The 25,948-nt window shown below is 38.7% G+C and overlaps 2 protein-coding genes and 1 long non-coding RNA gene across 6 annotated transcripts in view; 2 read left to right on the forward strand and 1 right to left on the reverse strand.

Moving 5' to 3' along the window:
- elmo1 (engulfment and cell motility 1 (ced-12 homolog, C. elegans)) overlaps positions 1 to 2,758 on the forward strand; it is an 85,779-nt gene extending 83,021 nt beyond the window's left edge. For all 3 annotated transcript variants that reach the window (XM_026299766.1, XM_026299764.1, XM_026299767.1), the window contains exons 21-22: positions 7 to 84; positions 1,331 to 2,758. In XM_026299766.1, the coding sequence (XP_026155551.1) occupies positions 7 to 84; positions 1,331 to 1,531 (279 nt within the window). In that variant the 3' untranslated portion in view covers positions 1,532 to 2,758. The remainder of the gene's footprint in view (positions 1 to 6; positions 85 to 1,330) is intronic.
- A 4,958-nt stretch (positions 2,759 to 7,716) lies between these two features.
- Positions 7,717 to 18,567, forward strand: LOC113126133 (uncharacterized). Its single transcript, XR_003295274.2, has 6 exons — positions 7,717 to 7,886; positions 13,399 to 13,529; positions 13,721 to 13,953; positions 15,731 to 15,856; positions 16,261 to 16,454; positions 18,024 to 18,567. It is a non-coding gene; the product is annotated as an uncharacterized LOC113126133 (long non-coding RNA).
- On the reverse strand, positions 14,967 to 25,928 carry pex1 (peroxisomal biogenesis factor 1). 2 transcript variants are annotated; one of them, XM_026299975.2, is made up of 24 exons: positions 25,632 to 25,928; positions 24,662 to 24,808; positions 24,464 to 24,547; positions 24,182 to 24,296; positions 23,338 to 24,005; positions 23,127 to 23,246; positions 22,884 to 23,004; positions 22,582 to 22,688; positions 22,366 to 22,451; positions 22,130 to 22,262; positions 21,877 to 21,973; positions 21,604 to 21,774; positions 21,295 to 21,449; positions 21,026 to 21,212; positions 20,689 to 20,855; positions 19,980 to 20,114; positions 19,818 to 19,882; positions 19,518 to 19,660; positions 19,022 to 19,125; positions 18,664 to 18,840; positions 17,984 to 18,220; positions 16,213 to 16,407; positions 15,710 to 15,840; positions 14,967 to 15,311 (listed from the first exon to the last, which is right to left on the reverse strand). In XM_026299975.2, the coding sequence occupies exons 1-24, from the start codon at positions 25,737 to 25,739 to the stop codon at positions 15,227 to 15,229; spliced, it is 3,738 nt and encodes a 1,245-aa protein (XP_026155760.1). In that variant the 5' UTR covers positions 25,740 to 25,928; the 3' UTR covers positions 14,967 to 15,226. The 2 variants fall into 2 exon arrangements, with proteins under 2 accessions (XP_026155760.1, XP_026155761.1); XM_026299976.1 differs by lacking the exons at positions 24,182 to 24,296; positions 25,632 to 25,928 and having other exon boundaries at positions 24,662 to 24,699.
- Between the last annotated feature and the right edge of the window lie 20 nt (positions 25,929 to 25,948).

A 25,948-nucleotide genomic window follows, 5' to 3' on the forward strand; every position in this document is an offset into this window, starting at 1 on the left:
CTCCAGGAGGTGTTAGAGCTGGCCTTCTCTGTCCTCTATGAGTCTGACGAGTATTTAAACTTCATCGCTCCTGACAAGCATGAGGTAAGCAAACGTCCCGCCACCGACGACGTGTTTGGCACACAAACAGAAAGTTTTTCTGCAGTATGTCATGTAAGTCAATTGTATATACATGTCATGTCACACACCTAATGAATTAGCTTATGATTGTAAAGCAATAATAGAGCGACTGGTATGAATTAGTTTGCTAATTTGTCTAAACATTTATAATTTGCAGCTTATAGTTAGAAGTGGTATGTGTTATTAAATATTATAATGGATTACGACAAGATATTTTCTGGAATATAAGTGCGAGTCCATTGATGTATAAAATATTTGGATTATTCACAATTTCACATTGCATCACAGTGATGCAAAAATCCAATACAGATATAGCAAGACTATAAACCAGTCCTGTTTATGGGTTTGCAATATTCCCCACAATAGTCTGATGTGCTCAGAAGTATTTATGGAATAATGTATAATAATAAAGTGTAAAAGTCTCAGGAGATAAATGTATATCTTCTGATTGTCCACTATTTCACTCGACTCCTTGGACTGCAAGCACTTGGGAGTTAAAGAGAGTTTGGTTTATTACAGTAGTTACTTTAACAACTTGGCAAAAAGAGAGGGGTTGTGTTTTGTTTATTATGGCATCATTATTACACACCAAAGACAAAAGCATAAAAGTTCTCTAAGGATAGTGCACAGCATTTTCGTGGTGCTTGTATCCAAAATTTTATTTTTTAAACAAAAAACTTTGTATGTAGGACAAGAAAGAAGAAGGTGTCTCCTGCTCTAGTTCTCAAGATACAGTGTACACAAACTTTCCTCCCTTGGTGGTTAGTGTCTTTTATTTCTGCGTGTCTCTAAAGCAAGTGAAGTATGTATGCTGTCAACAGCATATGGAAGATATGGAAATATTCTTACAGCCATCCATCATTTCCCACTTATTTTGGAACATCCAGGGTCATGAGGGGGCTGGGTTCAATCCCAGCTGACATTGAGTGAGAAGCGGGGTACGCCCTGGACAGATCTCCAGTCTATCACAGGGCTGACACACAGAGACAGACAAACACTCACAATCACACCTGCGGGCAACTTAGTCACCAATTAACTTAACCCCAAACTGCTTTGTGTGTGGGCTGTTGGAGGAGATATGGAAATATATCATCTTTAAATGTAGTTTGGAGATGTTGGAAGAATTCATTTTGTGTTTATGATCACTTTCTTTTTGCTGTTACTGATTTGTTTTCATTTTGGCTGCACCTCTGTGTATCGCTCTCTGCAGTACTGTGTGTGGACAGACGGTCTAAACGCCCTCCTCGGTAAGGAGATGACCAGCGATAATACCAAATCTGACATGGACACCCTCCTCTCCATGGAGATGAAGCTCCGCCTCTTGGATTTAGAGAATATCCAGATTCCCGAGGCTCCGCCCCCAATTCCCAAAGAACCTAGCAACTATGACTTTGTTTACGACTGTAATTAGACCAACAACCCACAAGCCTAAACCCCAGACCCCCCAGCACCTACTGTACTCACTGGACCAATCCCCCTTTTCTTAAAAACTGGAACAACAATGAATAAAACCATATAATGTAAAGAGTGAACTGTGATATGAAAGAAAATGGATTTATTGAAACCGTTTTCCTCTTGCTTCTTGCTAGACCCTTATAAGAGAGAAAACGGTCGTATATTATTAGTATCACTGCACATGAGGGACTTGGGGTCGGTGGAGAAGAGAAAGCAGGAAGTATTTGTTAGGCCTTTTATTGGTCGCCCTTCGTGTTCTTCCTCGCTCTCCTCCTGTGTCTGATATTTCGAAACATTCACTTCTTCTCGACTGCTTGAAGATTGTTGTAGACAAATGCTTAGAAATTCTGTTTGATTCAGCTTCCTTGTCCTTTTTATGTTTATTTTATTATTTTTTCCTCAGGGCTTTTGTGTGGGGAGGGATTGTGATTGTGTAGTTCAGGTTTTTGTTGTCACCTGCCCAGTAATATTCCCTGTCACATTCTCACTTTCAGTATTTGTGGCAGCTAACCGTATCCCAACAGGCTGAATGGAAGGCTAAAATACATTTTAAGACCAATACTTCTTAAAAATATATTTCTTATATCCGCTCTGTCCTGCTACACATATCCTGAAGACTGTTAGAATAAGTCAATCCTCAAAATCCAGGCACTGTACTACAGTAAAAAAGCCTCTCTTTTAAAATATTCTTTATGTTATTATCCCACCGCTGCTTATGGCATATTGCACACACCTACACAGTGGCTTTGCCAAAAACAAGCCCCAAGCACCATCATTGTGAAAGACACACTCATCTCTCCCTCATTTAAGTCTGTCGTTGTAATGACTGCTGTACACAACATTCCTAAGCAATATTTGAGCTTTTTTTTTTTTTCATTATCATTTATAAGATGGTCAGAATTTTGTGATTTTAAAATTGTGAAACTGCCAAGTAGTTGGTATAACACAGAGGATGTTAGTATTTGGTAAAGGGAAATTGTCTTTTTTGTGTGTGTTCAGGACTATACGGCCACTAAATTGAAAGTTTATGTATTTTTTTAATTTAAAAACGGATCATGGTTGTTATTTCTAGTATGATTTATATATTTGCCCCTTCCTATTTAATACCTTCAGATGTTTTTCTTTAGGATTTTTTCAAAGCCCCTCAAAACTGCTGTTTACATTAAAGATTTAAGAACTGTAATCGCTTTTTGCATTTCCTCTCTTCATTCCTGTACCTCACGAACCTAAATGTATAAGTGTTGCAGACAAGGAGGTAAAAGGTTTCCCCTGAAAGCACAAGTAACATGAAATTTAAAAAAGGAGAATCTAGAAACATCTACATCAAGTAAAATCCCATCTTATCAATAAATAAAGAGCTTCTGACTTACTCTGATCCTATTTTTTTTTATCATAGATCTTTAGAAAATCTTTTAACCTTTAACCAAAAAACAACAGAAATTCAGCTAAATCAACTTGAAGTCAACAATGAAAAGTATAAGTATTACAAGAAAAAAAAATCAAATGTAATATTACTGTCATTATTTCCATTTTGGGATTTTAAATCAGCACTTGCTCATTCAGTCACTTATTCACTGTCTGTATGAGAAGGATTAAAGACTACAGCACTGCTTGGCACTGCTTGAAATTATTGGCTGATCACTTAAGGTGTTCCTCATTACACCTCGTGGTTGGCTGGCTGGGGGGATGCTGGGCACAGAAGCGCAGATTCTCTGCCATCCCACCACCTCCTCCAGAGACTCCAGGTTAATTTCCTTCAGTCCAGCTTGCAGAGACAGCAGGCGTCCGCTGAGATGCTGCTCCAGCCAAAGCACCATAAAATGTGGCACTCAGACAAAACAATAGCATTTGATGAAAATGCCTTGGTCGCCTCGGTTGGATCACTTTGAGAGCTGCTATTTCTGAAAAGGTACCTTGATGTGTTGTAGACAAATAATCGCTCTGGCAGCAGCCATCTGTTATATTTGTGTTGTTTTATACTGGGATGTCATTGTACATCTGTAATAAAGCTCCGTTTTCATCTCAGTTTAACTTGTTTTCCACACATTATAGTGAGCATAAAATGCGGTTTGGAAAAGTAATATTTGTTTGGACCACAGAATGCACTGGTGTATCTGAACGCCAGAGTCAAAATACTCTGACATCAATCACTGCGAAAAACTGTCATCACACTTAAAAATACTAATGTAGAAAAATAGAGTCCAACTTTATTGTGATTTATGAGCAATGATCTGCCTTTGTTGATCAAGCTGCATATTTTATCTCAATTTGTCTTTGTGTGTGTGTGTGTGTGTGTGTGTGTGTGTGTGTGTGTGTGTGTGTGTGTGTGTGTGTGTGTGTGTGTGTGTGTGTGTGTGTGTGTGTGTGTGTGTGTGTCCGTTCTTGGTTTTGGTGCCTTGGTTTTCCCATTACATGCCTGGCTGTGCCACAGGATATTTATTTCCCTACATGCAGGTCGTAGCAGTCCTCTACTCCTCAGTGTGTGACACCATTTCTTGCTTGACAGCTATATCTTCCACCCAGGTCAGTAACCTCCACTGAGCTTTGTCTTCAGGGGAAGATTGTTCACTCACTAATGGATACTGATGCCAGGGTGTTCATTAGAAATGTAAGCCAGTGCCTAGCAGCATCTGTCTCACACTCTCTTGGGCAAAAAAATAAAAGAAAACACTCTCTATCTACCATCCCTTCTCAGATATTTGAACAGTCACACTTAAATGGGTCCACTCCTGGGATGGGAAGCTGTGGTGTGTTGTGGGCTGAGAAGAATCAGTCTGTGGGGTGTCTTATTCAGTGGAGCTGATGGAAACCTGATGAAACTCTACTAGCCACTCACTTTTTCTAAGGGGAGGAAAGAAAAATACTTAGCATAGACAAAACATAAACTAAATAACCTAAATATGATTATTTTGTTTTGCTCAGTTTTATATGTATATGTATATAACATATAACAACAAATCAGCAAATGAAAAGAAATTTGCCAAAAACATAACATAGCCAAGTATGGCCCCAGTGTTTTCTATTCTGAAACTTAAGCATTTAAATAAAGGTTCTCCTCATTAATATCCCCTCTATTGGTAAAGGTTCAGCATATTTACCAGGGTCTGGGTCTGTAGTATTTATCTCTGCATGATTACAAACTGGGAAAGCTTTTCTCTTAATGCTGCATCTTCTTTGTTCAAAAGGTTTTTCCTGTCCTAGAGTCAAAGTTTAAATTTGGTTGAATTGGTAATCAACACATTAAGGTTATGTTGTATTATTTTTTCCTAGTTCTTATTAACCTTGCTTTTAATGAGATATTCATCCAGATTTGCATCACACTCAAACCCACATCTGACCACTGATACAGCTCTTTGGGAATCTTATGGTTAAATAAATCCATATGAGTTATCTGTGGTGGCCCTGATGAGCAATTTTAAATTGTCATCTATTAGAAAAATAAATGCAGACAATGATTTAAAATAAAATATGGCAAATGCTATGAAGTGACTAGTCGAGCCCCTGAGAGAAGGTAAACATTGCAACAGTAAAGCTCTGTGACTCTTGAAGCCTGAAGTGTTACCTAACTGTATCTTAGAGCACTTATCTGTGATCATGGGGATTTAGGTCTGTAATGGATGCTTATGGAATTGTGGAGGATTGGAGGACAATGTTTGAGTAGTAGCAGGCAGATGAAGGCCCATTTGTGTCAGGGGATGTTAGGCTTTTTGATGCTTTATACGTATTTGATAGGTCTGTTTTTCAGCATCTAGTCAGCAACCTCAATGCTGATTTTAACGCTCTGATAATACAGGCAGCAGAGATTCTTCTAGCTAGTTTTGTCACAATATGCAGTTGCATGCTGGCAGACCATCTGCAGCCTGGCTCTTGCTCTGATGTAGCTTAAAAAAGCAGCAATTAAAAGTGTACCAAAAAAAAAAAGGATTTTGTTACCTTTGATAGGCTACTCAAGGAGAAGGCCTGGGCAACTGTGATTACTCTGTAAGGGATGATGTTTTTTACAGAGAACAGGTCCTGGAAGTGTCTGTCAAGGTTAGATGCTAATAGAAGAGCATATATTATGTCTGTAGCCTGAAAATCTGTGCATGATCAGTTGTAAAACCCAAACTATTAGTGATGAGCGAACAGAGAGAGCTACAAGAGCCAGACAGGCTGAGAGGGAGGTCAGGGATGTTTCCACAAAGCAAAGTCTCACACTTGAGATATTTAAAGAGGGAGGCCTGTGGCAAACAGTTGGAGAGATGGATAGTTACAAGGTTTAGATAAGAAAAAGCTGCACGTAGTATCACCACATCTGAGAATCAGACATGTTGTAATGAAAAATGTGAATGTAGTTTTCAGCCTTAGCATGAAGAGGAACGAAGTTACCATTAGGTACTCTAGTCAGTAATCTGAAGTGTTGCAGAAACTGCTTGTTAACTGACTGTTACTCTAGCTCTCGCTCTAAGTCTAGTTTCTGCATGTGGCAGAAATGATCTAGGGATCCAGGTGGGAGGAGAGGAAGGGTGCCACATGTCTTTAACAGCTGCCTGCAATGAAAAGGATCGCAGCAACCTCTGGCACAAGGCTATAGTATCAGACATGAGGGAGAATAATGATGGGTGGTGTAGTGGTGTTTTGGTTAGTACTTTTCCTCACAACAAGAAGCTTTTCCTTTTTCAAACATCTGTTTTTCTTTCTTCTTTTAAACTTGAGGAAGATTGTTCTTTTTAATTTCAGTTCTGGTTTTGTGTTTTCTCCTTTTTTATCGTTTGTATTTATTTTTCTAATAGATTTTTTCAGGGCTGTCGTACCTATCCCTACTGTGACAGTGTGTATTTTTAAAAGATGTGTGTATGTTAGCATCTCAGCACAAGGCAAAGTAGTTATTTTTATGTAACTACAAAATCCTGATTTCCCTGAGGTAGGCTACTCATTGCCAAGTGCGTGTGTGTTTCCATGTTCATGTCCATGTTCCATGTGGGAAAAACCTCATTACACCTTTTTCACTCAAATTCTTTCACAGGTTCACACAGACACAAACATCCAGACTTGTTCACCTCCTGGCCGTGCTTGTATTATTTATAATACCATATCATGTGAGTGTCATCTGCAGATATCTCACATGTCTCAGCCAAATTAAAACCATATTTACAGCTTAGAAAGTATTTTTTGATATCGGTGAAGCAATTCTTTCACCTTTGTTGTTGTTGTTGCTTCTATCTATAGTGCTGTCATCAGACTTCAGCTTAGAATGCACAGGAATTCTTGAAAGAGGTTATACTGTATCATCAAAGTGTCTTTAAAGCAGGGGAAAGATTAGGGTGGGAGAAACACAAAACAGGAACTATACTTGTCGTTTCTCGTGTTTTATTATTGAATGTGCTGCCATAGTTCAGTTGTTCCTAAGAGTTTTATTGACCAAATGTCGCCTTACTCGAGTAAATCACAAATCTAATGGTGCCAAAGCAGCAGCTAAAGGGGCAGAGAGAGGTCTTGTAAGTCTCTCTGCTTATCACTTTATTGACTTGTTTTCTCAGCTTGTTCTCTACAAGTCTCATCACTGGAGACATTTATCCACTGTGTATTATTCACCAGACCTGAGGGCAACAATGTTCAGTCAGCTTAAAGTAGACAGCCTGGTGCTGGATGTGCTAAGTCACTATGATGGACACCTCAAGGTGCTGAGAATTGGACTGAGAGTTAATGATAGAGATGGTCTCGGAATGGGATGGCTCACTTCGTTTTAACATGTTGTTAGTCCAGTCCTGTCACAGCTGCAGACAACTGAGTAGGGCTTTTGTATCTGATGTTTCAAATCAGACATGTAGGTTATAGTATGTGATCACTCCCATTATTAATGTCTGGCCATGAGTTAGCCTGCTGTCTCAAACTCATTCCCTCATGTTGTTAATGCATTTTAATTTGGAACCAGATTTAATTTTAGATGCACTGTCTTTTTCCTGAATTTCCTTTTGGAGAAAAAAAAAAAAGTTGATGTCATTTTTTGAAATGGAAATCTTTTTTTTGTATGTAGGCCTATGTGTTTTCTATTTTGCTAATGTTAATCAGGAACCAGCGTAATACATGTTTGTACAGTGGTTCCTAGTCACCTGTTGTAGAAAGCGGACCTCAAATAGTGAAACACACAGTAGACGCACATGTAACATTAGCGTAACTGTGGCGTCTTCAGGGTGTTAGTGACTATTTTAAAGCTGCTAAACAAAGAGAACAGAAAAAGACTTTCCCGGCTGAGTTTTCAGGACTGACGGAGATATTTGATCAGCCTGTGGTGTGTGATGATGACGAGGAACCAGGAGCAGCAAGTTTCTGTAAGTTTGTTTGGTTGTCTTAAACACTTCGAGTTACATTTTTACAGAGAAGTCAGTGCAGAAACAACAGTGTTAAATTCAACGTTACATTTTTGTAAAATAGACTTTATTTGGTCGTGAATGAGGAAAATGAACCACTCAAATTTGACATAAAGTTGCAAGAAAAATGGACTGCTGACTTTTTTCAGCCTATTTTAACCAGACTACAATACAATAATAATAAAATAATTTTATTTTGCCTTCTAGTCTATGAGGGAAAGGTGGAGTAGACACAGTCACAGGTGCATTGTTGACTGTTATTGTGTGACTGAAATAAATTAGAGCACTGTATAGTGATCAGCCTGTTATCAGGCTGGACTATTGTCCAAAAAGTATTTTAGATTTGGAGTACTGTATTTTGCATTACATGAAATAAAAAATGCCAAATATGTTGCGTAATACAGCACACATGTATATTATGGTCTGTTTATTATTTAGAAGAAGAAACCTTAGCATGGAGAGGTGTGTCACCACCAGTAAGTCCCAGTGCCACCGCACAGTACAATTTATGTAAATGATGCCTTAGTATTGTATTTGGTAAAAATTATGCCTTACTCTAGCATATGGTGAGAATTATGCCTTAAATACTATGTGGTTAAAATATGCTTTAATATAGTATATAAGATTATGCCTTAGTATAGGATGTGGTGTATATGATGGCTTAGTATAGTATGTGGTGGAAAATGATGGCTTAGTATAGTATGCGGTGAATATGATGATTTAGTATAGTATGTGGTGGAAAATGATGGCTTAGTTTAGTATGTGGTGAATATGATGCTGAATATGATGATTTAGTATAGTATGTGGTGGAAAATGATGGCTTGGTATAGTATGTGGTGAATATGATGCTGAATATGATGATTTAGTATAGTATGTGGTGGAAAATGATGGCTTGGTATAGTATGTGGTGAATATGATGATTTAGTATAGTATGTGGTGGAAAATGATGGCTTAGTATAGTATGCGGTGAATATGATGATTTAGTATAGTATGTGGTGGAAAATGATGGCTTAGTTTAGTATGTGGTGAATATGATGCTGAATATGATGATTTAGTATAGTATGTGGTGGAAAATGATGGCTTGGTATAGTATGTGGTGAATATGATGCTGAATATGATGATTTAGTATAGTATGTGGTGGAAAATGATGGCTTGGTATAGTATGTGGTGAATATGATGATTTAGTATAGTATGTGGTGGAAAATGATGGCTTAGTATAGTATGTGGTGAATATGATGATTTAGTATAGTATGTGGTGGAAAAATTATGCCTTAGTATAGTATGCGGTGAATATGATGATTTAGTATAGTATGTGGTGGAAAATGATGGCTTGGTATAGTGTGTGGTGAATATGATGCTGAATATGATGATTTAGTATAGTATGTGGTGGAAAATGATGGCTTGGTATAGTATGTGGTGAATATGATGATTTAGTATAGTATGTGGTGGAAAATGATGGCTTGGTATAGTATGTGGTGAATATGATGCTGAATATGATGGCTTAGTATAGTATGTGGTGAATATGATGATTTAGTATAGTATGTGGTGGAAAAATTATGCCTTAGTATAGTATGCGGTGAATATGATGATTTAGTATAGTATGTGGTGGAAAATGATGGCTTGGTATAGTGTGTGGTGAATATGATGCTGAATATGATGATTTAGTATAGTATGTGGTGGAAAATGATGGCTTGGTATAGTATGTGGTGAATATGATGATTTAGTATAGTATGTGGTGGAAAAATTATGCCTTAGTATAGTATGCGGTGAATATGATGATTTAGTATAGTATGTGGTGGAAAATGATGGCTTAGTTTAGTATGTGGTGAATATGATGCTGAATATGATGGCTTAGTATAGTATGTGGTGAATATGATGATTTAGTATAGTATGTGGTGGAAAATGATGGCTTAGTATAGTATGTGGTGAATATGATGATTTAGTATAGTATGTGGTGGAAAATGATGGCTTGGTATAGTATGTGGTGAATATGATGATTTAGTATAGTATGTGGTGGAAAATGATGGCTTGGTATAGTATGTGGTGAATATGATGATTTAGTATAGTATGTGATGGAAAATGATGCTGAATATGATGGCTTAGTATAGTATGCGGTGAATATGATGATTTAGTATAGTATGTGGTGGAAAATGATGGCTTAGTTTAGTATGTGGTGAATATGATGCTGAATATGATGGCTTAGTATAGTATGTGATGGAAAATGATGCTGAATATGATGGCTTAGTATAGTATGCGGTGAATATGATGATTTAGTATAGTATGTGGTGGAAAATGATGGCTTAGTTTAGTATGTGGTGAATATGATGCTGAATATGATGGCTTAGTATAGTATGTGATGGAAAATGATGCTGAATATGATGGCTTAGTATAGTATGCGGTGAATATGATGATTTAGTATAGTATGTGGTGGAAAATGATGGCTTAGTTTAGTATGTGGTGAATATGATGCTGAATATGATGGCTTAGTATAGTATGTGATGGAAAATGATGCTGAATATGATGGCTTAGTATAGTATGCGGTGAATATGATGATTTAGTATAGTATGTGGTGGAAAATGATGGCTTAGTTTAGTATGTGGTGAATATGATGCTGAATATGATGGCTTAGTATAGGATGTGGTGAAAATGATACCTCAGTATAGTATGTGGTGAATATGATGATTTAGTATAGTATGTGATGGAAAATGATGCTGAATATGATGGCTTAGTATAGTATGCGGTGAATATGATGATTTAGTATAGTATGTGGTGGAAAATGATGGCTTAGTTTAGTATGTGGTGAATATGATGCTGAATATGATGGCTTAGTATAGTATGTGATGGAAAATGATGCTGAATATGATGGCTTAGTATAGTATGCGGTGAATATGATGATTTAGTATAGTATGTGGTGGAAAATGATGGCTTAGTTTAGTATGTGGTGAATATGATGCTGAATATGATGGCTTAGTATAGTATGTGATGGAAAATGATGCTGAATATGATGGCTTAGTATAGTATGCGGTGAATATGATGATTTAGTATAGTATGTGGTGGAAAATGATGGCTTAGTTTAGTATGTGGTGAATATGATGCTGAATATGATGGCTTAGTATAGTATGTGATGGAAAATGATGCTGAATATGATGGCTTAGTATAGTATGCGGTGAATATGATGATTTAGTATAGTATGTGGTGGAAAATGATGGCTTAGTATAGTATGTGGTGAATATGATGATTTAGTATAGTATGTGGTGGAAAAATTATGCCTTAGTATAGTATGCGGTGAATATGATGATTTAGTATAGTATGTGGTGGAAAATGATGGCTTAGTATAGTATGTGGTGGAAAATGATGGCTTGGTATAGTATGTGGTGAATATGATGCTGAATATGATGGCTTAGTATAGGATGTGGTGAAAATGATACCTCAGTATAGTATGTGGTGAATATGATGATTTAGTATAGTATGTGGTGGAAAATGATGGCTTAGTATAGTATGTGGTGGAAAATGATGGCTTGGTATAGTGTGTGGTGAGTATGATACCTTATTATAGTATGTGGTGAATATGATGCTGAATATGATGATTTAGTATGTGGTGGAAAATGATGGCTTAGTATAGGATGTGGTGAATATGATGATTTAGTATAGTGTGTGGTGGAAAATGATGGAAGATTCATTTATTGCAGGTATAGGAAGCATCTGCTGAATTTTATGTCTAATAGTTGTGATATTATTTGTAAAGAAACTCAAAGTCATCACTGCTGAGAGCTAAGGGAACACTGGGCTCAACAGAGCTGTGACTTTTTGTCAGCCTGGCTACAGTGCTGAAAAGAAACTTGGGATTGTTCTTATTTTCCTCTATTAGTGATGAATAGTATGCAGTTCTGGCTTTATGGAGAGTTTTTTTTACATGTTAATAGACTGTTTATCCAGGCTAGATTAAAATTCCTCTAAATTTGTGGAACGCCACTTCCTTTCCAGCCTTCGTGATGCCTGCTTTAAGGGAAGAATATGTAAACTTTACCATGGAGCTAATCTCTTCTGATTCACTAACTTCTTTTTTGATGGCTTAGTATAGTATGTGGTGAATATGATGGCTTATGTATACTAGATAAAAAATCAGATGTCATTATTGTGTCAGAGGACTGCACAATGAACCCAGATTTTAAAGAATTTCCACTCTGAATTTGTAGCGGCTGTTCCTGCTCCTCCAGCTGGAGCATGTGAGCCCCTGGGCCAGGATTAGCAGGGCGAAATGATTGCATTAACCCAGACACAGATCATGCCAGCAGAGTGGGGAACTGATTTTGATAAATGGATGCAAGTCTGAAATATCCCCATCCACCCCAACAATTGGTTAGTGTCTTATTCATGTTGTGTGGTGACTGATTGAAGAGCTGTTCACTGACTGCTTCAGTCAATCTGCAATTACAAGCATTGTACAGACAAAGCAGTAATAATGCATTTCTAATGGGCTGCATCAAGTGAGGTCTGCTGCGATGCATTCAGTCTGTATAGCACTAGACTGAGGTTCAATGGTCATTTTGGGCCTTGGAAAAAGCAGTAGAGAAAATAACTTGTGAAAAGATGAACTAGCTTTTCTGTAGCTTTCATTAATATCCCTGGATTTGTAGATGTCAGTTTTTAATTCAGAAACCAAATTCAACAATATTTAACTTACCTCTGTGAAGTCTGTCAGTTTGAAGAGGATCCAAAAACTGTGAACCAGAAGAGCTTAAGCTTTCAAAGCATCTATTTGTGTTTTAATCACTGGAGCTTGAATAGCTACATAATCCAGACAGTACTGTTAAAACACCTTACTTTTTGCACCTTTTGTCATATTCCTCCATGCCAAGAAATGTACCTGTCAAGAAGAAACAAAACTTAACCGAGCTAAAACGGTCCCTCGGTCGTCTGTCATCTCTTTCACTTTCTTTTTTTTTTTTTTTACATACATTTTATTCAAACCCCACCAAGCTGTGTTTTTATGCCCTCTTTATATCACTAAACCACCTTTATCTCTCTTCTGTTTCCACTTTAACACACATACGCATCAAAATCTATTGTTCTATTTTGGTGGAAAAGCACTCAGCAAGTGAACATGCCATACACAAGTCTTCTGTTCTCCTGCGCATCACTCAGGATCTAATTCTGGTGAAGGTTGACACCTTTTGATGTTGTAAAACTTTGTTGTAAACCGCAGCCAATGATCACTTGGGAGGACTTGGCGATAAACAGCAGACTGTATTTTTTTTAATGTGACAACAAATGAGGTGAACTTTGCCTCGGGTGCCATGATGTTTACTCCTGTAATTGCTCCAGAGATTTCGAAAGTCGCCACATGCTTGGTGGTGTCTGGCTTTGATAAAGAGGATGTGGGGGAAATGACAGATGGATGATGATGTACAGATTACCACAGGGAACGTCTGACTGATGCACCAATAAATCTTTTGAATTTCTCTACTTCCAGCTCCACCCAAGGCAGCACTAAATGAAACAAACGCCTGATGGATGGAAGGAGTGTCCTCCAACTAAGAGACCTGAAGACGGTGAGCAGAACATTTCCAATATCATGATCGATAAGGCATCAACAAAAATCAGGTACTGAGTCCAAATCTGGGTTGTCCCCCCTCCCCTCCTGTGTTAGCATGCACTGCATCAGACAGTCCATGAAACAGTTATGCTTCTCATCAAAGTCACCGATGTCATTTTTGTTTGTTTCTTCTCTTTGCACATTTTAAAAAGAACCTCCTTTACTAATGATTCCGTATGTCTTTTCGTTATCATCACAGGTGTGTGACAGATCGATTACTGAGGAGAGAAAAGTCTCCCACTGGGCCATTTTTATACAGCATGGTGTGGGATTGACAGAAGAATAAGGCGAGCCAAATCTAGCCCTATGCATCTATATTTACCAGTGCAGAACCTGCCAGTGCCAGTGTGTGTAGGATGACAGCAAAACATTGTCAGGACGGCGCACAGAAACAGCCAAAGAACAGGCTGAAGACTGCTATTGCAATCTCAGGTAAGAGTCTCAGCTCTTTTAGAAGCCCTATTACCCTTCAGTTAAGTTACTGAGGCACAGAACCTGCAGAAAGTTTCTGCTCTAGAAGTTGAAAACAAGTAAAGAAAATGATGGCAACAACAAAGATGAAAAACTGAAGCAGCAGAAGAGTTTTAAATCTTTTTCAAGTTGTCCAGCCTCGTCTGTCCAATGCAGATTTTCTCTCTACTGCACATAGGATTGTCACTGTCATCTGGATTGGAGTGTATCTGATAGAGAGGGAATTTAATTTAGAGATTAATTTTAATTACATTTTTAAAAAATGCATTTGGAAGAAAACTATTCAGTCTCCATGTTTTATTGAATCCATAATATTATGTTAATTTGCCACTGAAGCCTAGACCTCTCAGCCATCAACATGCTGCTAAGTAACATTCAGCCTAAAACATACTTGCATATCTCTACTAATCCTTGTGATTGTTACTTACAAGATTAAACCATAAAGCAAAATGTGTGAAGGCACATATTTGTCCAGACATTTAGTACAATCCCTGTTAACTCTGCTGGTTGTTCTAGTTTTATGGCAGGAAAGTTATATTAATGAGCTGTCATTACTATCACAGCAGCTTCTGTTTCAAATTGTTCATTTCATTACTTACAATAAATCCCTTCTCAATTTTTATTTATATGTGAAGCCATTAAAATAGATTAATATTCTATTTTATATTAACGATGTTTGTAAAACCTCATCACGGATTACTGCCTATTAACCAGGGAGTTTTTAAAAAAAAAATAAATTACCATACAAGCATAAGAAATATTGATATTATGTGTAATTAATTATACTAGAGTCTAGACCTCAGCAAATCTAGTGCAAATATGCATTTGAGTGATTCTGATCCCTGCACACTGCAGGGAATGAGCAGACTATGCTGCATTGAATTATCCCCAACACAGCTCCACCCAATTTAACCTGAGCACTTGACGTCAGTAGAACACCTTTGTGCCTGTGTATAAAATGACCAAGACATATGTATAAATATGAACATATTTATTGCTAACAATTACATTTTTATTATCTAACATTATACATATGTACAGTAATTACAATTTTAGTTGTTAAATATCATTCAATTCAAGTCATTAGAGAATAATTTATACAAACATTATGTTCCTTTATCATGTCTAAACTTAAACAGTTAAGACTCCAGTGAATGTTAAATTATTAATGCATCACCAGCCTTTTATTTAAAGACATCAAAATTAATTTGGTGAGTCAGACTAATGTGTTTGATCAAGCTAACGTCACCCGCTGTCCAGGTTTAAATGGAATGGAATGAAGAGATTTTCCATCTCCTGAACTGCCAAACCCTTCATATCTGGGGGGAAAACAACAAAATCATCCAGTTAATTGTTAAAAAACAAGCAGGGATGTAGTTTTTGTTTCTAAATTCCAGAAAGACATTTATTTTATTCATTTGACACGGGAGATAAAACAGCAATAACATATAGTTAACTGTGCAATTTCTCTGCTCCAGCTAAGATAGCCAATTCCAGTGAATTCAAGTACCTCTAAATGTGATAAATCACACTGAATATTGGAAGGTTTGTGAAACATTGTCTACTCTCCTTTACGTGAGACTGTTGTACCATTTCTTCCAAAATAAATGTATGGCTGTGAGTTTGTTTTTTTTGTTTTTTTTAACACAGTTGTTTCATCAATCAGTAGGCTAATTTGTATTGTGGCTGTGTGCAGTGCGCATTATCTGATACTCACAGTTTTGTGTATCTGTTCCAGTCAGACTTGCTGAGAGAAGGTGTGGTCACAGCCAGGGCGGAGTTTAAATGAGCACGACAGAGCAGCAGGCCTGACTGGCTGGAGGCTGACTGCACCCGGACACACTCCTCCTACACATGAACACAGGTCTGTACAGTTATCTTTATGAGGACACTTACAAAATGCATTCCCTAGCCCCATGCTCATTACCCCCTACCCTAAGCCCAGCCTAAACATCATTCTGACCTGAATCCTAAAACCAAGGCGTAACCGTTTCACAGCCCTTTCGAGATGTGAAGCCTGATCAAAATGTCCCAACAAGGACAGTACTCAAATAAAATTTGTCAACACAATAATATAACAACATGCACACACAAAGTACACTATTAATCATGCACAGTAGCTATTATTTAATAGTATGTTAAAGTAATATAAAAGTGTTCCAAGACCAATATGTAAAGGATAATTAACTACTTGGTTTGGACTTGAGTATATAGACTTACATTGGTTCTTCTGCAATTGTTTTTGATGTTATTAATGTCTTGCTGTAGGCGGTCCAGCTCTTCCAGGCCTAGCTCTTCATATCCAGTCTGAAGGGAAAACATATAGGCAGGAGGGAGTGAGCCAGCGTGGTCACGCACCGATGTCCCTGTACAGTCATGGGTCATAGAGTCAGGTCCAGAGATGCACTGTGAATTCTGTCAAGGAAGGCAGAGGAGAGAAAATGGACACACACAAAAATTAGGTGAGAAATAACTGAACTGCATCACTACATATAAGGTGACATAATTCCAGACACCTGTGTTTGAGTTAATTTAGCAGTTTATTAGGTACAGCAAGCTAAAAATAATGCAATGTAATTCAATAGTCTTTTTAAAGTTATGTTCAGGGTTTGTTCATCTGGTTTTAGGGGGTGTCAATTCAGCTGTATGGCTGTTTTGGAGAATGCAGTTTGTGCTGCTGTTTAACTCTATTGCATTATGCTGACAAGTGTTTCTGTTCTGTCCATCGTATTTATATCAGTGAGACTGCTCTAAGTACCAGAAACACCTCTGTCTGAGCTCTGTGTAATTCTGTTAGTCTGGTGAACTGTGTCTCCTTTTAAAGAAATCATGCCTTGGTATTGAACTGGATCAAGTTATGTAGTTACACTGAAGTGTCTACTGATCTGGTTTTGTGAAGTCTGTGGTTCAGCTTAGATATATCTGCATCCTCAAACTCCTAGAAGCAGTTATTGTCACATGATTGACAGAACAACATAGCCAGTTGTGTGAGCTGCAGCAGCCTCAAAGATGCTGATTAGTCAGAAGTTGATGATCCTGCTCTCTCCTCTTATGGGCCAAGTGGTTCTTTAACAAAGCTCTGCTCACATAACTGACTATGGGCAGAAATCTGTGTAAGTAGAAAATGAATTTGAATTGCTCTACTTGAAATTTGTAATGACAAACTGAAATTGGGTTGTTTGTTTCAGAACTGAATTCCAACTTGGCATTGAATTAATTTGATTTGAAACAGTACAAAAACCCTCAGACGATTCAACCTGCACAGGTCCAATTCAGCTCTGAAAATTCAATTTCACATCCAAGTCAAGAACAGCAATCCAGTGTAGATCATTGTACGGATTCTCAGAAGTCCTTGTTGGCCAGTCGGTATCTACTGCTTGTTTTTGACATTTCCTTTACTCCCATTGATCCATAGAGCTGTAGGGATTTAAACACATTAAAGAACATTTTTCTGTCGATCAGGAATGAGACTGGGACGTCAATACAGTAAATCATTTTACTGTATCTTTTAACAATCAGTGTTTACCTGATGTTAACTTTTGCTGGAACTGTTTATAGCCAAAACCTGCTTTTTGACAACCAAACTTTTACAAGTAAATTAGCCTGCTAACAAGTGACCATAAAGATGTTATATATTTGCCAACAAAGGTGGTTAAATTTTGCTTATACGGGGTTAGGAACTGTGTGTATACACAGTTGTTTCTGCAGTGTCGGTGCTGTAGACATGTATACATAGACAACAGCCGCTACACCTATATGTTAACATCAATTAAACAGACAAAAGCTTGTTAAAACATGGCAAACTGATTTACTAGATTTGACCTGTCCTGATCGACAGAAATGTTCTTAATCTCTCCAGCTTCGTGGATCAGTGGGAGTGAAGGAAATGCTTAAAACACCCACTAAATGCTGACTGCCTAAAAGGTTCTGTGAAGCTACACAGTGATCTGCACTCTCCATTAAATCTGAATATCTTGATAGAACTACTCACCAGTCCTGAAATCGGCGAATTTCCCAACTCTGATTCGTAGGAGCTGCCAAAGTAGAGCCTCCAGACGTTGCTGCACTGTTGGTCATCTTCTGTTTCGTTTGGCTCCAGGAGTGCCGTGGACTGGTCCAGGCCCACGCTTGGATCTCCTTCTCCCACTGAGTCATCTGAGCCACTGCTGTTGTTTGGGAAGATCATGGAGGACAGGCTCATGTCGCTGTCCGAGCCAGAGGTCAGCTCCTGTCTCACAGAACCAGAGGGCCAACGATTAGATACTAAACTACAAAAGGCTTTGTATTACTTAAACATATGAGCAAACAAAATGACTGTTACTACAGTAATAGATAGCTTATTTTAAGTTAGTTAAATCCAGTTCTGCTCTCTTGCTGTTTAATAATTCAGTAATTTTCTTGTCACTGAGGTTGGGAATACAGTACTTTGAATTATGTTGTAAATTGAGCAGAGCAATTCAAACATGCTGAGATGACACATACCAAATACCTAATTCAATTAGCCTTAAAGCACATACAACTTTGCTTGGCAGCTTTAACATGAACTATAAATAATAAATAATGTAATGGCCAGCATTTCCTTGTCTTCCTATTTTATTGTGGCCTAAGGCAAATCCATCTCAACACGATAAACTCATCAATGCTGACATAATGAAAATATAACAGACTTACATGTGGTGTGCTGGTGCCCACGGTATTGTGGACAGCCTCCAGCTGTGCATTGTAGAGCAGGGCCTTCAGGTCTGCCCCAGTGAACTGCTCTGTCGCTGCTGCCAACTGCTCCAGGTCCACATCAGCAGCCACAGGGAGGCCAGCACTCAAAGCCTTCAGAATCTCAACGCGAGCCTCCTGGAAACGTGGCACAAGAGGAGACAGTTTGTCAAGAGTTGTCATAATAATGATGTGTCTTGTCTCTTTACTAAACACTGGTTTCATTAAAAGATTCTGTACACAGAGGACCAAATTATACTGAAATGTTGTTAGTGGTACAGAATGGTGATTAGGAGTGATTGATTATAATTCTACAGACCAGGTCAGGAGGGGGGCAGTAGAGGGACTTGTCCAATCGTCCAGGTCTCAGCAGGGCTGGGTCAATAAGGTCTGGACGACTGGTGGCTGCAAGCACATACACACCTACAAAGACAAACATGACAGATTCTCATTTCTTTAAAATAATGGAATAGTTCCACAATAATCTTTTTTACTTTCTGTCCATGACACATGAATCTGGAGACTGTTAGTTTAACTAACTCAGGGGGGAAGAGCTAGCCCCACTGTGTAAGAAAATACACCTACTCTTATTAAGAGTTTATCTCTTTATACCAAATGTTCTGTGTGGACTATTTCTTGGTCAGGCACAGTCACTTCATTGAGTCTTTATCGTGAGGTTGCCTGGCAACCAATAGAAACACTCCAGGTCAACAACCCTCGTGAAACGACTGCTTTTCACACTTCAGTATTTCTCTTAAACATTAATTCCCAAAATGTTAGATTATTCTTGCAGCACTGTACTCAGTTTAACATACCCTGCAGTCCCTCCACTCCATCTAGCTGGGTGAGGAGCTGGTTGACCACACGATCTGTCACACCTGTGCTGTCGTGGCCCCTCCGAGGGGCCAAGGAGTCAAACTCATCAAAGAACAAGATGCACGGCTTGGCAGCTTGTGCCCTGGCACAGATAGGGGAGGGAAAAAACAAGGGGTACAATAGAGAGAGATGCAAGGGACGTTATTCTAATTGCCTCAATATTCACGACTTAGGCTTAAAATAACCATATATTCAAAGGTGACAATGTGGTATTGTGAGGAGCATAAATGTTTACTAACCTCTGAAACACATCACGGACCCCCTGCTCACTGGCGCCAATGTACTTACTCAGAAGTTCAGGACCCTGAGAAGAGGTAAACATCGTGTGTCACTGAAGCAACTTGTCCACGTAAAGATACTTTTTTTTTTTTTTCCACTGTCCAAGCCAGAGTTCAGCCTACCTTGATGCTGATGAAGTTCATGCCACTGTCTTTGGCTACTGCCCTAGCCAGCAGGGTCTTCCCTGTACCAGGTGCCCCATACAGTAATATTCCAGAGCGATGGCGAATAGGAAGGTTGGAGAACAGCACAGGATACTGAACATACAAAACACCCACAGTCAATTACTGTACAACAAGTTATTTTGGATTTTAGATTATGATAATCTGTTAGATTACAAAACCCTTAAAATTAGTGTGACTTTATGTAAAACAATGACATTTTTTTTTCTTATCACAATGAGCCAAAATAAAGTTCCATTGGGTTAAAATATCAGTTGGTCAGTAGGGTGCTGTAAATACGGCTACACAGTGAGCACGTCATCCCTAATTTAATGCTAATATTAAGTGGTTTGTCTTTTAAGTTTATGCACAATACTGTTAGTGTGCTCTGCCCCAAAAGCCTTAATTTCCAGAAACAAAACAATAGCAGCAGAGAGATAAAGGTTATGGGTGCTGGCATTATCAAATATTAAATGATAAAATTATATTCAATCAAAATCACTTATCTTTCCAACAATCAATAGCATTAATTGTGACAAAGAATAAATAAAACATTACTGTGCTGTTACTCAATTTCATTATTTCTAGTTTCCTACATGGCACAGCAGTTTCCATCTTACAAAAAAAACACACACCAGTTTGTTTTGTGATTGGCTGCACTGGCACTGACCTTAGCAGGGAGCAGTATGGTGTCCATTAGTTGCTGTCGCACCTCGCTCAGGCCTCCCACCCTCTCCAGACCAACTCCACTTGGGGTGTGGAGATCTACACCCCATAATGAAGGTGGTGTGAATCCCTTAAGAGCCTGCGCAAAGTCCGTCCAGGACAGATACACACCTGACAGATACAGAGCACAAATTATGCAAAAATGTCACAGTAGACTAACTTAATTAGAATCACAAAGCATGAAGAACTCGAAGAATGATAAAAGCAATGCTGAGTAAGCAGCATAAACTTTATTAAGAAAGATATAAATCTAACTGCAGTGTAACTGAAGTCTTTGTTACCCTGGTCACTGTGCCCTCTCTGTACAGTGTTTGCATGGATAGCTCGTTCCAACAGCAGTGCCAAATCTTGAGGAGTGTAACCCTCTGTTTTCTTCGCAACAAATCCCAGGTCCAGAGTCTGTAAGGTCTCCTGAGACAGAGTGGCCTTCCTGATGATTAGATGGCGCAGGATGTCTGCTCTCTGGGCCTGTAAACAATAATACACAAGCTGCTTGTTTTGTACTTTAAACCTTCACCAGCAGCATGTCGGTGTCTGTGTGAGGGTTGACCTGGTCTGGTGGCTGGATGTGTGCAAATCCCTGGATGAAGTGGGAGCCCTGCACTTCAGTCAAAGAGGGGTGGAGGGTGTGCTCACTTTGGCTGGTGATGATCAGACACACCAGGCTGGCATGAATCACCACTTCATCCACAACATCTTTCAGACCTGCAGGCACAAAACAAAAAAAATAAATAAATAAATAAATAAACATTTACACCTGTAATAATTTTAATACTGTCTCTGATTATACATTTCGACAAAAAAAAAAAACCCATTACAAATACAAAATAAAAAAAAATTTAAAAAGTACAAGGTTTACTTTGTGCAATGTTCTGTTGCAGCAGTGCCTCAGGGCCATGCTCATTCTCAGGTGAGGTTGGTGCCCCCGTCACATGATCCAGGTCATCAAGAAGTACAACTGAAGGATGCCTCCACTCTGCCAGTTCAAAAATATCCTGCAACAGCTGTCTCACAGTTTCTGCTCTTTTCCCTAAAAAGCAATTTAAAAAACATATCACAATGTTAAATTAAAGTTCTGTAACTTATGAGGTTAATCATTACATGTGGTGTGTTTATTGAGTACTTTGTTGACCTTGTAGCTTTTTGCAGTCCACCACCTCCACATGTGCATCAAGCACTTCTCTGGCTTTCCTGCACAGGGCTCGGGACAGAGTGCTCTTTCCACTCCCCTGCACACGTCACATGTACAATATTGGTTTCAGCAATAATGCATTTACATAGCTGTCTGGTGAGTTGAAGCTGACATCAGTTCTTCAATAGCACTGCAGAATCAAATTTGCTCGGCAGTTTTTAAATATTACCATTACTGTTATGTAAAGAAATACCTTAGCACCAGTAATGAGTAGGGCTCCTCCTTGAAGTCCCTGTCCATTGGTACCGAGCTCTCTTGAGAGGAGACTACCCAGAAGGCTGTGAGAGATGAAGTCAAATCCAGTCTTACTAAGCTCATCAATCCCACTGGAGAAAGACAAAAGTGTGAGAGATACAGAAAAGAAAAAAGGAAAAAAAAAAAAACACACAAAGGGATCCTCATTTAAACCACACTCAGGGTCATTCTTACCCAAGAATACTGAGGGAGGGAAGCTCCGGGTTGAGCATTTCAGCTACAGGTTTCACTGCTGGCATGGTCACTGGCTCTCTGTCTACCTGCAGGTGACATAAAGTGGCATCATCAAAGAAACAGATTTTTATCCAGCATTTACACTGCAGTATGGAAAGAAAATCAACATGGAAAAATCATTTTGTGCCAATTGTATAAGTATGGACATGTTAATACCTGTATGTCTTTCTTCTGGATAAGAGTGGGTGCTAGCAGAAACAGTTGGTCTGGAGGATCATTGTCAGGTTCTGGTTTCAGCACAGTTAAAGCAAACTCTAGCTTTGCTATAAGTAAGAAAAAAAGGTTGGAGACCAGTGGCATTTTTATTGCAGCTGATAATACTGTCATTTGAATGTTTTCATTCTGATTTCAGCCTTTTTGATATCTTGATATTTAAAATTTGATCCTATAGTCATTTGCAGATTTGTCTGTTTAGGATTTTCTGACAGCCTGGTAAAAGAAGTGTGGAAATGAATCACCATCAGTTCCATGTAGGAGGATGGTGCCACACCGTGCAGTCAGGCAGGCTAAAGGCTCATGACTCTGAGTGTGCAGCCAACCAAGAAAAACTGCTTGGATCTCCTCAAAGTCCTCCTCAGGCTGTAGAGATAAAATCACGTTGACATGAGAGGAATAATTAGATTAAATTTTACAAGTAAAATGTTCTGACATGTCATCATTTATACCACACTGTAACAAAAGATAGATACTCAAGCACTCACCAGTATTTTTAGAGGCTGTAGACGAATAGTGGAGGCTATTTTAACAAATGATTTCACTGGCTTAATTCTAACTGTTGAATGTGGGATAATATTCAACATGATGGCCAATTCCTGTGGGATCTAGAACAAATCAGAATTCTTGTAAGAAATTACCATTTACAGAGCAGCATAGTGCTGTTAATCAGTGTATAAATTGATCACTCATACCTACCCATACTTTCCCTCTATGGACCTTTCCCTTGCTTCTTTGTTCGCCTGCTAACTTCTCAATACTATGGCACACCACCCTGACCACCATGGCGGCATCATCATCTTTCATCTCATTTCCATTTACAGAGGCATCAGCTTTTGTAACTCCTGTGTTCTTCTTTTTCTCCATAGCCTGTTTGGCTCTGTCCCTTGTTTCTTTAGGGGAAGGAACTTTGGAGAGTAGACCATATGTCACTGGTGTCTGACCGCCACTCAGTCCAGTATTTGTCTGTCTCCAAGAAAATAAATGAATGACACCAGTTGCTACTTGGCTGATGGAGCAAAGAGAATCAGGGGCTGCACCGCATACTCTGTAGATCGAATCAGTGAAGAGCGCAGGGATGTCAGGTACTGGTGGTCGCTCTTTACCAGGGTCATAAGTTCCCTTTATCATACAATACAGGAGACTCTTCAGGTCAGCTATACCTCCCCACTGGTGACTTTGAGGAGTATGAGCAGTATTTTGTAACAATGGGCCTGAAGGAGAGGAGAGATCTGACTTTCGCTGTTTCTCGCTGGTCGTCACTGAAAAACCACTGGGGTTGCCAATTCCAGCACGGATCTTAGGAGAGACAACTAGCTCTGTAAACTGCTCCAGGCGACCATAGCACACAGATGGCAAAAGTGAAGCTGCACAAAGGTAAGAAACACATCAAACTGACTTAGTATAACTTAGGATTGTTAGCATAATTAAACATTATAATTTTGGTCATAAAGTTCCCAAAGCCTGTGTTTCTTCTCACAAAAAAGAAAGATTATTTGCTATTGAACTGACAAAAGAAAATAATTATTGCATTAACTCTGACCTATTCTAATGTAGATGACTGTGTGGCTGTCCACCCACACAGGAAACACAGCATCTTGGAACACCACTCTGATCTGATCCAACAGGTGCTGTTCCAGTGCAGAGGTATGTAGCTCCTGCATGGTTTAGTCACAGGAAAAGATAATAAATGAATGCTTGTCAAATATGGTTCACATCTCTATCCCTGACTGGTCTCCTTGTGGTAATCAGAGAGTGCATATGTATATTGTGTATATACTATATTTGTATGAAGGCATTAGTGTAAATCAATATGTTCACCTACCAGGATCTCCCAGTCATCAGGTGAGAGAGGCTCCACAAAGACTTGATGCACTGACGAGACCTTGTGACATGGTCTCAGAAAACCCTAAAGGGAAAAAAAGCATACATCCACTGAGTAATAAACACATTGCGTTTGTGTCACACACAGACAATTCAGAAATCCAATACACAAAACAACTTCTTCACTGGGAATCCCTACCTGCTCGCCATCTTTCAGGCCCAGCTTCTCTCCCAGTTGTCGACACAGCTCCACTTTATAGCCGTCAAGGCTAGATGAGGTTCTGTTTTGAGTCCAGCTGAGGAAAACTGAATATCCATGGCCCCAGGACAACTCCAAAGCCTGGTTCTGAAGCACAGACACTGTCACTGTAGAACTTTTTGACCACTATGGCACTTTAATGAAAATTAGTGTAATGACTGCACTCCTTTTTCTGCTGGCAAATGGTTTCTTATTAAAGTCACTTTAACACTCAACGCTAGTTAACACAAGTTTGATTTTCATGTAAAAATAATCAATAATTCTTCTGACCACTGGCCAAACAGGAAATGATTAAGGCCTGAACAAATATTGTAAAGGCCTCCAGATATCACACAATGAAAGATCTATAGTTATAAAGATGCTAATGTGCCACAGTAAAACAGGACAAATGGCATTCACCCAGTCATCTGCTCTACCTCTAATGTTATGCTTTGTCTCCACCAAGGGAGACTGTAGAGGTACTACCAGAAAAGAGGGATTATCAAAATTGAAATCAGTAGCAACAGCTAGCAACTTTGATGAGCCAACTTCATAACGTTACACCAATTCATCAATACTGATTAACTGTTACTGCAGCTTAAGAGAAACCACATGGATTAAATCATTGCAGTCTTCAGGAGGACATGTAGCTAGTGAAACCTGTCGTGTCACTAAAAACTCATGTTCCCGTCTAGTTTCTATTTGTTGACTAATGAGCCTAGCTAGCTTACTTTTGCGACAGAAATTAACAGTGTCAAAATTAAGAAAAGCACGTGGGCATAAAAGTCAGATACATTTTTAGCAAACATTTTAACTTTAACATTTTTTGCTGGAGCGTTGTTTCACCAAAGTAAACGTCAACTAACTCATTGTAGCTACATGCGTTAACGGATACATAGCCAGATATAAGCTAACATTAGAGCTAACGTACCTCATTCAGAGAAAGACAGGATACCAACTTTGATGGAAGATGAATAAAGCAGTTTTTTATGTTGTTAAACCCCACAGCTACGGGTTGAATGCCCTGATTAGTAAACATTTTTTTACATTTTCACATGGTCTGACTAGCTCTGTAAATGCTAGCTTTGCTGTGCCCCGCTAGACCAAAGTAGTCGATATCGAGCTGCATCACTTTTCAAAATAAAATATCCCACTAAAACACATTCGATGAAACAGTATTCGAGGCAGAATGACTAGCACTTATTTTGAAGTGTGTCAACCGGAAAATGTTTTAAAATACTATTAGTA

This window comes from Mastacembelus armatus, chromosome 11, assembly GCF_900324485.2.
Source record: "Mastacembelus armatus chromosome 11, fMasArm1.2, whole genome shotgun sequence".
NCBI lineage: Eukaryota > Metazoa > Chordata > Actinopteri > Synbranchiformes > Mastacembelidae > Mastacembelus > Mastacembelus armatus.

Bases quoted from the DNA above. Each gene is read 5' to 3' on its own strand.
- pex1 (XM_026299975.2), bottom strand. From the start codon at position 25,739: ATGTTTACTAATCAGGGCATTCAACCCGTAGCTGTGGGGTTTAACAAC. The intron at 23,005-23,126 runs GTGAGTGCTTGA...TTATCTCTACAG, and splicing joins TACAGCCTCTAAAAATACTG to CCTGAGGAGGACTTTGAGGA. The intron at 18,221-18,663 runs GTAAGTCTGTTA...TCTGTGAGACAG, and splicing joins TGGGCACCAGCACACCACAT to GAGCTGACCTCTGGCTCGGA.